Source organism: Chrysemys picta, chromosome 3 (assembly GCF_011386835.1).
Source record: "Chrysemys picta bellii isolate R12L10 chromosome 3, ASM1138683v2, whole genome shotgun sequence".
Classification (NCBI taxonomy): domain Eukaryota; kingdom Metazoa; phylum Chordata; order Testudines; family Emydidae; genus Chrysemys; species Chrysemys picta.
The window spans coordinates 146,704,507-146,719,499 of record NC_088793.1 but is presented as its reverse complement, the minus strand read 5'-3'; the positions used below and the strand labels follow the sequence as shown (position 1 = coordinate 146,719,499).

At 47.7% G+C, this 14,993-nt stretch overlaps 1 protein-coding gene across 11 annotated transcripts in view; it reads right to left on the bottom strand.

Moving 5' to 3' along the window:
• Positions 1-8,241, bottom strand: part of TJAP1 (tight junction associated protein 1) — a 48,599-nt gene extending 40,358 nt beyond the window's left edge. For 2 of the 11 annotated variants that reach the window (XM_042848451.2, XM_042848454.2), the window contains exon 1: positions 8,035-8,174. Coding sequence is in view for 1 of the 11 variants with exons in the window: in XM_042848445.2 (XP_042704379.2) it covers positions 7,177-7,211 (35 nt within the window). In the remaining 10 variants the exon portion in view is untranslated. Of the gene's footprint in view, positions 1-1,486; positions 1,509-1,657; positions 1,714-2,046; positions 2,128-6,822 lie in introns of those variants that run through there. The other 9 variants (XM_065589228.1, XM_042848448.2, XM_005296286.4 and 6 more) reach the window with 9 other exon arrangements.
• Positions 8,242-14,993: the final 6,752 nt, after the last annotated feature.

Below are 14,993 nucleotides of genomic sequence, written 5' to 3'. Positions count from 1 at the left end.
CAAATTAAATATGAGCCAGCAATGTGATACAGTTGCGAAAAAGGCTAATATTCTGGGGTGTGTTAATAGGAGTGGAGTATATAAGACATGAGAGGTAACTGTCCTACTCTGCTTGGCACTAGTGTCAACTGGAGTACTGTCCCGTTTTGGGCATGTCACTTTAAGAAGATGTGGACAAATTGGAGAGAGTCCAGAGAAGAACTATAGAAACAATAAAAGGTTTAGAAAACCTAACCTATGAGGAATGATTAACAAAACCAGGCATGTTTAGTCTTCAGAAAAGACAAGGAGGGGGATAAGGGAGGAGAAGCAGGGGGGACTTGAGAACAGTCTTCAAATATGTTAAGGGCTGTTATAAAGAGGACAGTGATCAATTGTTCTTCATGTCCACTGAAGGTAGGACAAGAAATAATGGGCTTAGTCTGAAGCAAGGGAGATTTGGGTTAGATATTAGGAAATACATTCAAACTATATGGATAGATAAACACTGGAATGAGGCTTTCAAGGGAAGTTGTAGAATCCCTATCATAGTCTAACCTGTTCTTAAAAGCCTCCATACACCTGTCAGGGATGGTCTAAGTATACTTTGTCCTGCCTCAGCGCAAGGGGTTGGACTCAATGACCTCTCGAGGTCCTTTCCAGCCCTACACTTCTATGATTCTAGTCTAATTAACATTTGATCTTCACTAGAAACAAATGCCACAGAGTCAAGTTTGCCTAAGGTTTTACACAAGTCCAGCTACAATGCCCCAAAAGACATAAGCAATTCCCCTTCTCTTCTTTTGACTTTAAAGAAAATTCAGTAAGTTACATTAATGCCACGTTAGGGCTGAGATTTTACATGTACAACAACTGGAAATTTCACAATTGTGGTTTCTACAGCCCTGTCAGTCAACTTCATTTCATAGATAAATTATAACAAGACAGAACCTGGCCCAAGACACTGTTGCTGTGCGAACCACAGCTCTAACTATAAGCATAGTTAAGCACTGGAATGCTGACCCTTGGGCATTTGAAATTGTTATATCAATGCATAGCACTGAGCTGCCTCCTCCATCAGCACAAACGAAGTTCCATACTGTCAATGAAGTGAGGCAGCCACAGATCAGACCCCAGTGCAGGAACCCATGGCAGTCAGTCTGAGCCCTGCAGGAAGTCCTACTATCTGACTCTGTGTCATTTCACTTCTCAACACGATTCCCTCAGGATCACACAGACAATTGCTCAGAACTAGCTGGGGAAATCATGAGCTGTTTGTTCACTGAACACAGTTACACACAAATGGCTAAATTCTGCCCTAGAATGCATGCATAGTACCCAGTGAAATCCAGGGGAGTTGTGTGCACAGATCTCAGACCTAGAATCCATCCTCAGTTCTGAAAATCGTCCCATTTTTCCACAGACATTGTAACAGTTCCTGCCATACTCAGACATACACTGTTACCAAATGCTCTCTTACACACACTTCCCCACCACAGCCACTTACCAGGACCTCTCGCCTTATCAGCCCATCCCTCCTGCCCAATTCAGTCAGCAAGACCACATGAACAAGCAGCACACAACTACCTCCAGGTCCTCAGCACAGATGGAGGTGGATATTGGGATAATGGAAACGCCGTGCAGAGCAAGAAGGCTTTAGGCTGGCACAAAAGCATACCAGATTTCACTAGAATGTCCTTAGAAGAATTCCATTCCCCAGCCATCAAGGCTTCCAGCACCTCTCAGACTAAAGTCCATAGTAAGCTTGCAACGTGGAGGGGCCAAACTCCACACATTCCTTTTCCTTCAAGCAGCAGCTGAAAGAAGCATAGAGTGATGGTGTCCCCTAACCACCAAGAGTAAGGAGGCCATACCCGCAGGTCTAGGGAGGACCCATTCATGGATAAGAGAAAGTTAGCTGCTAGAGGCTGCACTAAATCCCCAAGATCCCCCCCCCCCCCCCATGACCTTCTAAAACCCTCAAATGTAAGGACCACAAAGAGTGATCTTTAAGGGTGATGATCATAAAGAGGAAGATTTAAGAGACAGGGCAAAGATATACTGTACCTCGGAGGAACTGCCAGACTGGATCAGACATGGGTCCATTTGGTTCAGGACGTGGTCTCTGACACTGCCCATTACTAGATGCTTCAGAAGAAGATGCAAGAAAATCATAGTGGGCAGTTATGGAATAACCTTCCTCCTCCTAAGCCACAGCCATTAGAATTGGTTTATGTCCTGCCGCATAAGGGTGATAATCTCATTTCAAATACATATTTTATTATAACAAAAGTAAATCTCTGGACCTTCTCATTCATTTAAATGTCAGATCCATTCTGAATCCTGGTAAACTCTTAGCCCTAATGATATTACGTGGTAGTGAGTTTCACAGATCAATTATGCATTGTGTGAAAGTATTTTTTAAACCAGTATGAAATTTGTTGCCTATCAGCTTCATTGAATTTCATTCCATTTAACTGAAAAAACAGTCAGGCACTTTAAATTCTCATATGGAGCCTTCCAGGACTCAACACCTAGCACTGGGCAGGGCCAGGAATAGAGAGCTGATGCAAGTGATGTGAATAAAGCATTCCAAGGAACTCTTCATTCCCACCCTGGCATAATGGGACTCACACCCCTTTGGGGCTATGCCTTCAGAGCAGTTTGGAAAGCCTTAGCGATCCACTAAGCATAACTTCCAGTAGGACACTCCAGAGTGTATCATGTTATCACATTAGCAATAAGACAGTACATTGACATGCTGGCAAACAAGAGAATAGTTTCCAAGTCTAAACGGGAGGAAGGGGGAGAAAGGAGAAGAGGGAAATCTGAGTCATGTGTAAAGACACAGCCATACAAGAGAGCATGTGAATAGTGGAAACAAACATACAGATCACAGAGGCTGGGGGGTTTCTTAGAATGCCCTCCTTTAAATAGAACAGGGGTGTAACTTGGGCCCTGTTTTACAGCAATTTCATCACTCCACAAAGCATGCAGGATAGTGGACCACACAAGTCCTCCTTCAGTCTCAGCATCAGGCAAGTCGCATCTTATTGTGTTTATTTATTTGTAGGTATTTCTATGATGTTCATCTCCAAAGTATCTGAGCACCTCACGGGCACTAACGGAGGTGCTCAACTCCCCAGTGAGGTGGAGTAGCATTAGCCCTATATGTAGCTGAGGAAAGGAGGCACTGACTCTCACAAGTTCACACAATAAATCTGTGCAGAGCCAAAAACAGAACATAGTTCTCCTGTGTCCCAGGCCAGTGCCCTGACCACAAGATCATCCTTCCTCTCAAACCAGTCTGTAAAGAGACTTCACCTAAGAAAAGTAACATTCCTCCAATGAAGTTACAGATCTGTCTTGGATAAAACAGCAGACTTTATGCAGGGGGACTGGCTCAGAGAAAGATAGGGTGAACAGACAGCAAGTGTGAAAAATCGGGACGGGGGTGAGAGGTAATAGGAGCCTATATAAGAAAAAGATCCAAAAAAAGAGAAAGAGGATAGATGATTTCACCTCTGGGGCACTGGCCAAGTTGGCAGAAAACTACATTCACAGCTTTGTTGGTCCCTGGATGATATCAGTTTGGGAGGAGGTTCAATTCACTCCCATCCTTAGTGAAGAGGTATCCACAACATATTTGGCATTAACTGAAGCCTAGCAAATAGTCTGAGTAGAGGCCAAGGTTTAAAAGTGTCATCGTTACAGCCTGAACTGTCCTATTCAGGCGTCTTAATTTTTATCTGAAGGGCAGAATCCACAAAACTTTCAAATGTGGAGAAGGGGGCTGGGAGTCACTAACATTAACATATCTGCCCCCTTGTGACAATTCCAGCCTCAGTCCTGCCAACAAGAATACAAGGTAAGTCCCTCTTCTTGTGGTTGGCATCCTCCCTTTGCTCCACCCCCAACTCCATCTAAGAACTGACTGGGCCTCTGGGTCTCCTGCATACACTACAGCAGAAGCAGCAATGGCAGAGGGAACTTGACCAGATTAGGCAATTCTCATCACACATTCTACTGACAGCGCTAGCCCTCTGCTGCTGAGGAAGCGATTTGTGGATTGGCTGTGACCCTGCCCTACAGAATTGTCCCATGCAGCCATGTTTGAAGTGTGGAAACAAATGGAGTCCCCACAACAACCTGAAATGCCATTTCTCTAAAAATTAGCAGGATGAGAAGCCCACCTGCTGCCCCCCAGGCTGCACCTCCTGATACACAAGTCAATCTCCAGGGCTCTCAAGCACCAAGTTTACTTTGAATGGAGGAGTCTCTGGCCGAGCTTGTGAAGGCCTTACACTCAACTCAACAACATTTGTGTCTGTCTGTAATGCAATAACTTTTGAACACTGCATCTGATCAACTCCAACATTTCAAGGAATGTTCTAGGTATCAATGGCCAGAACCCCTATTGATTCTGGAGAAAATCGGAAAACCAAAAGGGGGAAAATGGGGGACACATGAAGCCCCGGCCATCTGACTAACACAGCCATAGCTTCAAGCACCTCTGCAACTGTCTGCAGATCAAACTACTGGTTGATGGCATGCATTAAGACACAATGATAATACCCCTATGTCATATCTGCCTATCCTCTCAGTAGAGTTTAGCCTCTTAACACCTTAAATGACATCTCACAGACAGACAGAAAAATGGTGTGGGAGAGGGGGAAATGGGAGTGCCCTCAGAGCTCCTGGTTTGGGGAGGAAATTGGGGTCCCTGATATGGGGAAGGGAGGAATGGGGCACATAGAACACAAGGCAGAGAGAGACTGGTGTACCCCAGTATGGGGAGAGGGGGACAGGGGCACAGAGCCCCTAGCACAGGAAGCACATGAGAATGGGGGGCACACAGAAACGTTGTCTTGAGGGGATATTGGGAGATCCTGGCACATGGCACAGAAGGAAATGGAGGGGAACACAAAGCCCCTGCTGTGGGGGTAAGGAGAAAATGTGGGACACTAACAGACCCAAGCATGAAGAAGGGGTTAAGGGGCTTTGCAGGGTGTCCCCGAAATAGAGGGGACAGGAAGGTGGCATACAAGGAGTTTGTGGGGGCAAAAGGAGGGATGCAAGAAGCCTCCAGTGTGTGTAATAATCTCATCTTGCACAAATTATGAAGCATGTGACCTGCTAGTTAGGGCTACTGGGTAGAGCACAATCATGGTTTTAGTCGATCCCATTTATTCTGCCATTACTGAGTGATTGTCTTTGCTCAACCATTTAAAGCACCCATAAGGCAAGGAAAGCCAACTGCCACAATCCTATATTACACGCAGCTCCTGATACCACAAACTCTCCAGTGGATACCCACCACCATGCCAAAGTGTGGTGCATCAGTTACCCATCCTGAACACAAGGGGCAGATCCTCAATGAGAAGCACACCCTTCCCAAACTCCTGGGCCCTTTTGCACTCTGTGCCACCCAGGTGCCATTTAGGAAGACAGGAAAAAGATAAAAATTCGGGGTTTGAAATCTGGAAAAAAGAAAAAGCAACTGGCAGAGAGCCACAGCTACTCGGCACAGTATGATTGTAATGCATCTTTGTACAGAGGCAACAGGTCCCAGCAGTAACATCCATTCTTGATCACCAAGTGGCTCAATGATATTAAAGATGAAGGTAGTCACAGGCTGCATTGCGGAACTCTATAGGCCACATCTGGCAACCCAGAGTGTGTTCCCAGTATATTATATGAGCCACATGGCTGCCTATAAAGAGAGCTAAAAGCAAAGAGACTCCTGATGCTGCAGGTTACACCAGTGAGATTAAATGCTGACCTTACACTCTGAATCTGGTATGCACAGAACACCGTTTAGGTACAGGTACCTAATACTTTCTGTACAGATTGAGTAACAGATAGAAACAGAAAGGAAGTTTACATTGAAAGTGACTCAAGGGGAAAGGAGTGAGGAAGGGCAGCACAAGTCAAAAAACTACATAAATAGTGAACAGCCCATCCTCTCAACTTGATCTCCACACATTCCTTACCCCACTGCAGGCAAGCTCAGACGTGCACTTGCCTTGGCATTAGGGGATCACCTAAAACATAGATGCAAAGATTTACTAGAAGGAATTACCTGGCAGATTAGGGAATTACTAAAATTACCTAATTTGAGACATCACAATTCTCACAAGAGGCCATGTGTGCACTATGGGTGCTACATGCAGCTATGCCATTGCAGCGCCATAGTGTAGACACTTCCTGCCACTGACAGGAGGAGTTTTTCCATCGACCTAGCTGCATCTACACTGGGGATTAGGATGGCTCAGCTACGCTGCTCAGGGGTGTGAATTGTTAGATCGATCCGCATTTTAAGCTCAGACCAGGCATCAAAGAGATCCTGAGGATCTGTCTGTGCAGCTCCAGCAGGGTAGAACTTTTTTTAAATTAGGCAGGGATAGCTCCAGCGCTCCCTGGACCAGCCTGGATCCAGTCCACATCGACTCATTTCAGGAGCTGTATCCAGGAGCTACTTCAGTACTGAAAAAGGGGGCTTTAAAGTGCTCATTTCATGGGGCACAAAGACCACTAGTACTGCCCTGGTTTGAGTTAAGCTTGTCTGCCTAGTGGCTGATCTTGAATTCTACCCAGAAATTCCCAATTTCTCTTATGAGCAGCCTGCAGTTACCATCTCTCCATCTACCATCACACCTTGGGCCCGCTTTACATAACATGGACCTAATATGACAAGGAGGATGCCCTAGCATGCAGGACCTACAGATGGACCATTTGCTAGGTTTGTGCCTCACACATTTGCACTTTAGGATTTCAGGAATTCAAATATTGAAACGCAGAGTGTGGGCTAATGTAGCATCACCTCATTCCTGGCTTCCTTACCTGCTCTCTGCTGTTTGTATCCAAGGGATTCACTTCCTCCTCCTATGCAGCCCCTTTATATCAGCTCTGTCACTGGACTGATTCTGCAAAATACAGATCTGCAGCTTTGAGAAGCCCTGTCAGGCAAGGAGCAGTCTCATTTTGCCGGGCTGTCTTTTCAGTGGGCTCACTCCAGCTCGCCTCTCTCAGACCTGGTCCATTCCCAGCTCAGAGAAAAATCACAGCTCACTCACTCACCCTTTTGCCGATTAATGCAATTTCAGTTGGAAATAATTTTTTCCCTCTTCCGTTTACAAATCCCGGTGCCAGTGCTCAACCTTTCACTTCTTTCATACTCAATTGTCTCCCACTCACGCTCTAGACCAAATCCAGATGTGGTTCAGTATCATTTGCTCAGCTCAGCTGTTCTCTAAACTTTCCTTGTTCTTGGGATCTGTTCAGATTCACTAACTTCCTTGCAGAAAGTCTCTTGGATGATGCCTGGTGCCAGGGAGGGTCTCTAGGTTGGTAAAGGATCCTCTCTCCTCCCCGACCAGATTTGGCACAGACACAGTGTAGTTCCCTCTCCCCTACTCTGACTTCTTCAACACAGTTTGGGTCTTGATCACACAAACTGTCTCAGATTTGCTTCACTTCATTTCCAATTCCAAAGCCCTCTTGTTGTGGCTATCACTGTCTCACCCCTAAACACACATAGCTCCTCATCTTTCACTCCATAAGGATCTGGTTCTGTTCAAACTTAGTTTAGACCTCTCTGGACCACAAGCAGACCCAGTTCAGTTCTGGGATCAGTCTTCCTCGATTTCCAGACTCAACTGGGTTTAAATTGACTCAGTTCCACTGTCTTCCCCTGCAGGGTTCAGTTCCTGACCCAGGCACCTCTTCTACCCCCACTTCAGCTCTGGCCTGTCCTGGCCCCTGTTCTGACCAAGTTGAGCCCAGCTCCCCCAACACCAATGTGACTTTACAGTTAGTTCTGCCTGTTTCCCTCCCCTTTAGCCCGAGGGCGACAAGCTGGGGGCAGAGCCGAACTCCTCCCTTTCTCGCGGGTCCCGGTTCGGTTCTGATCCGGACGGGGCGCTCTTTGCGCTGGCGGAGCTCTGACCTGGCCAGGCTGGGCCCTATCCCAGACCGGTTCTGACCCAACTCGGACCTGAGCGCTCGGGGCCAGGTTCGGTGCCGGCGCGGTCGGGCCCCGGGCTCGGTTCTGACCTGGCTGGGTTCCCTCAACCCCCCGGGGTCCCGGTCTGGCTCGGAACCAGTCGGGCTCCGCTCCTCCCGGACTCCCGGGGACTTTACAGCCGGTTCTGACCCGGTTCGGTTCTGTCTCGGGCCCGCCCCAAACTTTGCCCCCGCTCGGCCCGGCCCCGCGCGCTCGGCTTAGGCCACCATTTTGCCGCGGGGTACGCTGGGTAATCCGGCGGAATCCCCACGCAGTGGCGTAGGTGCGTCATCGAGAGGGGGCGGGGTCACGCACGGCAGAGGGAGAGAGACGCGTGGTAGATCACCATGGCCACGGGGGGAGTAGGGTACAGAGCCTGCGCGGCTCCTCGTAGCGCGAGTCCCGGGCTCTGAGACTCGCTGCCGGGGGGAGGGGCTGCTCTGCACAGGGACACAGGGCTGCGCTGGTGTGGTTAGAGCAGAGCAGGAGCGCCCGCTGCCCACGGGGTGGTTACACCGGAGTCACCGGTAAATGCCCCATGTAGACAAGCCCTGGCAGGGAGCAGCTCACCGAGCTGGGCTGTCCCATGTTCACAAGCATCTTCCAGGTGTCGGACTGAGGCGCCTCTCTTGGTCCCGCACACGTCAGGGACCCGGCCACTGGGGGGGAGACGAGGTGGTCACGGGTGAGGCGATAGCTTTTATTGGGCCAGCTTCTGTGGGTGAGAGAGACACGCTCTGCAACCCCCTTTTTATCCTCTGACTGCAGGGGGGTTAATGGGCCGCTCTGCCTTGAATGGTCCCTTACAATATGTGCTAACTAACTTAGGCTAAACTATCCGTTCCGCCTTCCAGTTCGCTGTGACGCTAGGAGGGACCTGCGAGGCTCCAAGGCTCGTCTCACTCCCAGAAGTCGGTCCACTAAAAGCTCTTACCACCTTGTCTCTCTAACAGCCTGGGGCTAACACAGCTACAACTACACTGCAGCCAGGACACTAGGGGGGGAGGAGAGGGGCAGGCTGCTCCACCTACTCTAATTGGCTTCCCTACCCTGGGTGAGGGGAAATTCAGTGCATGTGTTTGCTCAGAGTCCCTCCCCGGACTTCCAACCCCACACCTCCACTGCCCTGTGACTACCTTAACCCTGCCCTGGAGGCTCTGCTTCCTCATGGGGAGGGGAATTCGGTGTCACTAAAACAGGGATTGGCAACCTTTGGCACACAACCTGCCAGGGTAAGCACCCTGGCGGGCCGGGCCAGTTTGTTTACCTGCCGTGTCAGCAGGTTCGACCAATTGCGGCTCTCACTGGCCGCAGTTCGCCTGTTCAGGCCAATGGGGGCTGCGGGAAGCGGCGTGGGGATGTGCTGGCCATGTGCCAAAGGTTGCCGATCCCTGCACTAAAACAACCTGAAGGAGGCTGCTCCTTTCTGCTTTCACCCCTTGGCCTTTTCCCAGCTCAGAGGCGGGGGTGGGGGTAGGTCACGTTAGGGATGCTCCGAGGTTCCATAAGTCAAATGAATGGGAGGTCATGACACAGAGATATAATTCTGCTGCAGTAGAGTTGTAGTCCTGGATGGTATCACAAGCAGAATCTAAGGCACTGAAGCAATGACGCGCATGTACATGCAGGAGTCTTTTCCTTGCTGAATGCAGGGCACTCTGGCCTGCATCACAAGAACAAGGGGCAATTCTGCCTCAGATATTTCCTAACGGTGTCACTTTAGCAGATGCCTGGGCCCAGATCCACAGTATCTTACCCTTGTTATGTTACTAATTCCCAACAAAAACCCTGTCTCCCCTCCCCAGAAGGCTGCACGTCAGACTTAGTCCTGGGGCACATCATAGTCTGTTGCTATGTTATGATGCTATAAACAGAGGATTCTAACCTGTATGTGGGACCACATGGGGAGGGAAAGAGAGAGGTGGAGAGTGGAAAAATCCACTTAACAAGAGATGTAGGAGAACTGTTTCAGACTGTGTTCTCCTAAAAGTGCAGGGACTGAGGAGAATGGATAGAGGCAGGCAGAATGTGGGCAAGGCTGTTCGAATCGTGGGACTACCACATAGTTCTACCAGTACCCCTCACTCCTCACCTGCAACCCCCTGCTATTCCAGTCCTGCCCCCCCACAAGCTCTCTGAATCCTGACCTGAAGCTATTCCAGTTTTAGACCAGATATAATTCTGCCCATTGTCACTCACTCCTGTACTGCAGCCCTTCCCACCTCTGTTATTTTTCAGTTCTGAGCATCTCCTGAGCAGATACTGACGTGGCAAATGAACTGAGCCAAACTGAGATGAGATTTTATAAGTTGGAAAAAGCCCTCTGGGTATTTGGATGAGACCCCTAAACTTACTTCCTCTGTGACCCTGCCAGGTCCACATCTAAGTGGTGAAAGACTTCTCACAGCTGAAGACAGGGATTCGGCAGCGTTCTGCTTCCATGACCTTGAGATTGTTGTGCTTGGGAAGAAGCTAGAACATCTGAACCACACCCAGCGGTGCCTGCTGCCCTGGGCCATGCGTCATCCAGGGATATTTCAAGAAAGCCTTCAATACTTGTGCCTCCATAAATTCTCCACATCCTCTCTCTGCACTGGAGTCAGATAACAGGCAGAAGAACAATGGCTCCAAGAATCCAGGCTGCCCATCTGCTCTGTGTTTCCAGATTCTTGCCTCCACAGCGCCAGCTGATGAAATTTTCATAGCCGAAGAGGTTTCTCATTTCCACTGGCCCTAGCTGCCTTGGAGCCTTCGCACTTGAGCCTGTCCGAGTTTCTGTGAGTATATGCTGTAGGTGACAACGATTAGAGAGCCCCTTGCTCTTTTATAGACCTAGGATCTCAAAGCACTTTACAAACATACATTAATTAAGCCTAACAAGAAGTTAAGAGCCTGATTTTCAGATATTCTGAGCACTCACCGCTCCTATTGACTCTTCTTGGAATTAATGGTGCTCAGCACTTCTCAAAATTGGACCCTAAGTGACTTCCACAGTGTCAAACAATGAATTAGAGACAGAGTCAGCAATATAACTCAGGAGTCCTGAATCCCATGCTATAACCACTATAAAACACTCCCCTCCCAAACCTCAAAACAGAACCCAGCAGTCCTGAATCCTATTACTCTACCCATTATTTACTCCTTCTTGGCTCTCCTAGCCCTGTGTTTCTACAAGGTAGGCAGCAGGTTCACCCCTGCACTGGGAGCTGAGGTGTGAGATGTTGTGGGTGCATTATGTTATGTTACATTATATTCATTTATATAACACTGTTAATACCAAAGCGCTGCTCCCTGCTGGAGCCAGTTGCTCACTAAAGCTTCTGAAGTTCAATTAACAAGCACCAGGTAATCTAACACTGGACTCCCAATAATCCCTTTATTTTAAGGGGCCTCTGGCTGATGCGAAAGCCCCCGGCAAATGACCCTGGAAATACATTTGAGATTCTCTTAAATACCAGCTGAATTTATGACCCTCAGTGAAGAGCAGGAAAGAATCTCTTCAAAATACTTTCCAAGAGGCAGCACTTTATATAGACCACTGTAACAGTATAAAAGAGACCCCTGGAGGGGCAGGTGCCACCCTGTGGAGAGATGAATCCCCCTATTTAGTAAAGCATTTACAACTTTGACTGGTGATGGAGTGGATGTCAGGAGGCTGAGAAGTATTGTCTCCCCACCAGAGGGAGGCAGTGCAGGCTTAGGCCGCTCAGGTTCACAATCACCCCATGTCAAGCTGGTGAGACAGCCTGGCATCTGACTGGCTGTGCCCCACCAGGGAAGCCTGAAATAAGAGACTGACTCACTGGCCTCCAGCTTTCCTCTGTATGAAGCAAGGGATGGAGCCTCCCTGTAGAGATGTTCTCTCCTCTCCTTCCCTGGGACATCACAGGCACGCAGACGGCACTCAGGAAATACTCTGTCCCCCCTCCTGCACGCCCGTTCATTCTGGGGCAGCCTTGGCAGACTCTGGAGGGGATTCCTGGCTAGTCCTCAGCTGAAAGGCTGGGGCCTCAGCGGGAGAGGAATTCTCATGGGATGGGTCCAAAACAGGAATCATGAACAAAACCTTAGCAACATAGGAAATGCACTCTGGGGTAGGCAGGCGCAAAGGGATCCTGGTACAGTACAGCCATACAAGTAGGCCCAGTTCCTTATCTCAAAGAGCGTACAATTCAATTCAAGACAAGACTCAGCAAGGGGGTGTAACACATGATCAGTGGGAATGGGGAAGGAAGGATGAGGATAACAATGATAAAAACACGTGGTTACGTGGATTGGCTAGATGGATTCAAGTAATGTAAACATACGTATATAGGTATATATATATTATAAAATATAAATACACAGAAATCAAATAGATCTCAATGGCCCCTCATCATCATTCGCATGACAAATCCCCTAAAGATATGGCCTCCTTGCAAATCAAGCACCACCCAGGTCAGTCACTGACAAGATGTTTCCGGTGGTCTAACTGTATATTCAGCTTATGTCCATTACTGGCAATCTTATCACGCCACTGATGTTTTTGGTCCTCATGTGATTGCTGGCCATATGTAGCAGCATTCCTTGGTACACATGCTTTGGATTTCATTGGTTTTCCATTCTAATAATATGTCCACACCTAGATATGGAACTAGTGCTTATGAAGGTGGCTGCAGGATTCAGCTTTGAACATCCTCATTTCTGATCTTGCCCTGCCACTTGATATGGAGCAGCTGATGAAGATGACAAGAACTGAAAATGTCAATCTGGTGTTCTTCAACCTTCCTTAGCAGTACATTTCAATTCCGTACAATATCACAATTCTCAGTGATCCTGACTGGCCATCTAACTAGCCAGAAAGAAAAGAACATAGCGGACCTGATTGTCTCTTGCCTTTCACCTTGTGCAGTTATTTACCCTGGTGCAGACTCAAGGAATATAGGCTCACATTAGATTTGGGCGAACTATAGTTTTAAACTGAGTTGGGGTACTAGCGCGAGCAATAGGCCCAAATCATGGAACCAAAAAGAATGAGATTATGAGAAAGAAGAGTTGTGTTAAACTTGTAGTGACCCTTCAAAATACCAGACCTTGTCTATACTACAGGTTACTTCGGTATAATTTATGTTGCTAAGGGACGTGAATAATCCACACCCTTGAGTGATGTAAATTATATTGATCTAAGCACTGGTGAAGACAGCACTAAGTCAGCAGGAGAGCTCCCACCAACATAGCTACTGCTTCTCGCAGAGGCAGGAGTTATTAAGCTGATGGGAGAGCTTTCTTCTGTCGGCTTGGAGCAGGGGTGGCCAACCTGTGGCTCTGGAGCCACATGTGGCTCTTCAGAAGTTAATATGCAGCTCCTTGTATAGGCACCGACTCTGGGGCTGGAGCTATAGGTGCCAACTTTCCAATGTGCCGGGGGCTGCTCACTGCTTAACCCCTGGTTCTGCCACAGGCCCTGCCCCCACTCCACCCCTTCCCGACCCCTCCCCTGAGCCTGCCGTGCCCTCGCTCCTCCCCCTCCGAGCCTCTTGCATGCCACAAAACAGCTGAGTGGGAGGTGCAGGGAGGAAGGGGGATGCACTGATAGGCGTGGCTGCCGGTGGTTGGGAGACGCTGGGAGCGGTGTGGGGGAACTGATAGGGGGTTGCTGACGTATTACTGTGGCTCTTTGGCAATGTACATTGGTAAATTCTGGCTCCTTCTCAGGCTCAGGTTGGCCACCCCTGGCTTAGAGCATCTCCACCACAAGCACTACAGTGGCACAGCTGCATTGGTACAGCTGTGAGAGCTGTAGTGCAGATGTAGCCCCAGTGTTATTTTATTTAAGGTTTGGGCTAAAGTAATAGAACTAAAACACAGATAATTGGGTACACGGTGCAGTAAATAATTGGCTATATAAGAAACTCCTTCAGTTGGCCTTAGCTAAGGTCCAATGATTTGCAATGACATCATTTGTTTGTTAAAGGGTATCAAAAACTAAACTCTTAAAGGGTTCATTGCTAATACCTGCCTGACAAGTTGGAGCTGACCAATGTGGGTCTGAGCACCCCTGGCATTAGCACATTTGTAAGTATCTTGATCAAATACTTATAAGTGGTTTTGTTACTGTCTGGATACAATAAACTGCTTATTATTTAGGCTTTTTACACATGTTTAGAGCACTTGTATAAATACCATTTGGCCTTTGGATTTAATAAAGGAATTTATGGTTTACTTAGTGTGGTGGTGATACCCTGCATCAATAATAATGATTCCAACATTATGGTGACCCAGGAGGAACAGACAGCACTAATTTCAGTTGTTCTAAGCCCCTAGGGTGAAGGGGTAGTGACCTATCTTCTGGGGCCAGTATAGAATTCTCTCCTAAAAAGAAATTCAGTACCATAAGGGGAATAGTGGGAGGTACTTTGGATACCTATGTAAAAGACAGCTTGGCAGACCATGGCAGTGGTCCATTGAATGCCATAAATAAATTCCTGGCAAATCACGGCAGAGGTCCGTTGAGTGCCACTGAAATTTTAAAGAGTAAGACTCATGGGTGATTGTAGTAATTGTAGCTAAACAGTAAATGCAAAAAAGCACAAAGATAAGCTCAGTGCTGAGTCACTTTGGAAGATAAGTACATGATTTATTTATGTATTTATTTTATTATTTAAGGAAAAGAGTGAGGAATTAAAGGGAGTGTTTATACAGACATCAAAAGCTTTGCAATGTGCTAGAGGGATTAAGCAAGCTGGTGTAGTAAAAGGACTGGAACCAACATTAGTAAAATGGGGAAAGAGAGTGCTTGGTTTGATAATGAAATCCAATTATTTTATGGCAGTATAACTCCCTGCAGTCATGCCTGGTGAAATGCTTAGTAAAATCAAACAAATTATGCAACAGTAGTGACAACCACCACCACTATGCTTCTCCTCCCCCAAGCCTTTATAACCATTCTGAAGGAAATGGACCCTTTCCACTGAATGCCTCTGTAAATAATCAATTGTAAATTACTGCTACAGGCAGAGAGACAAGCTGT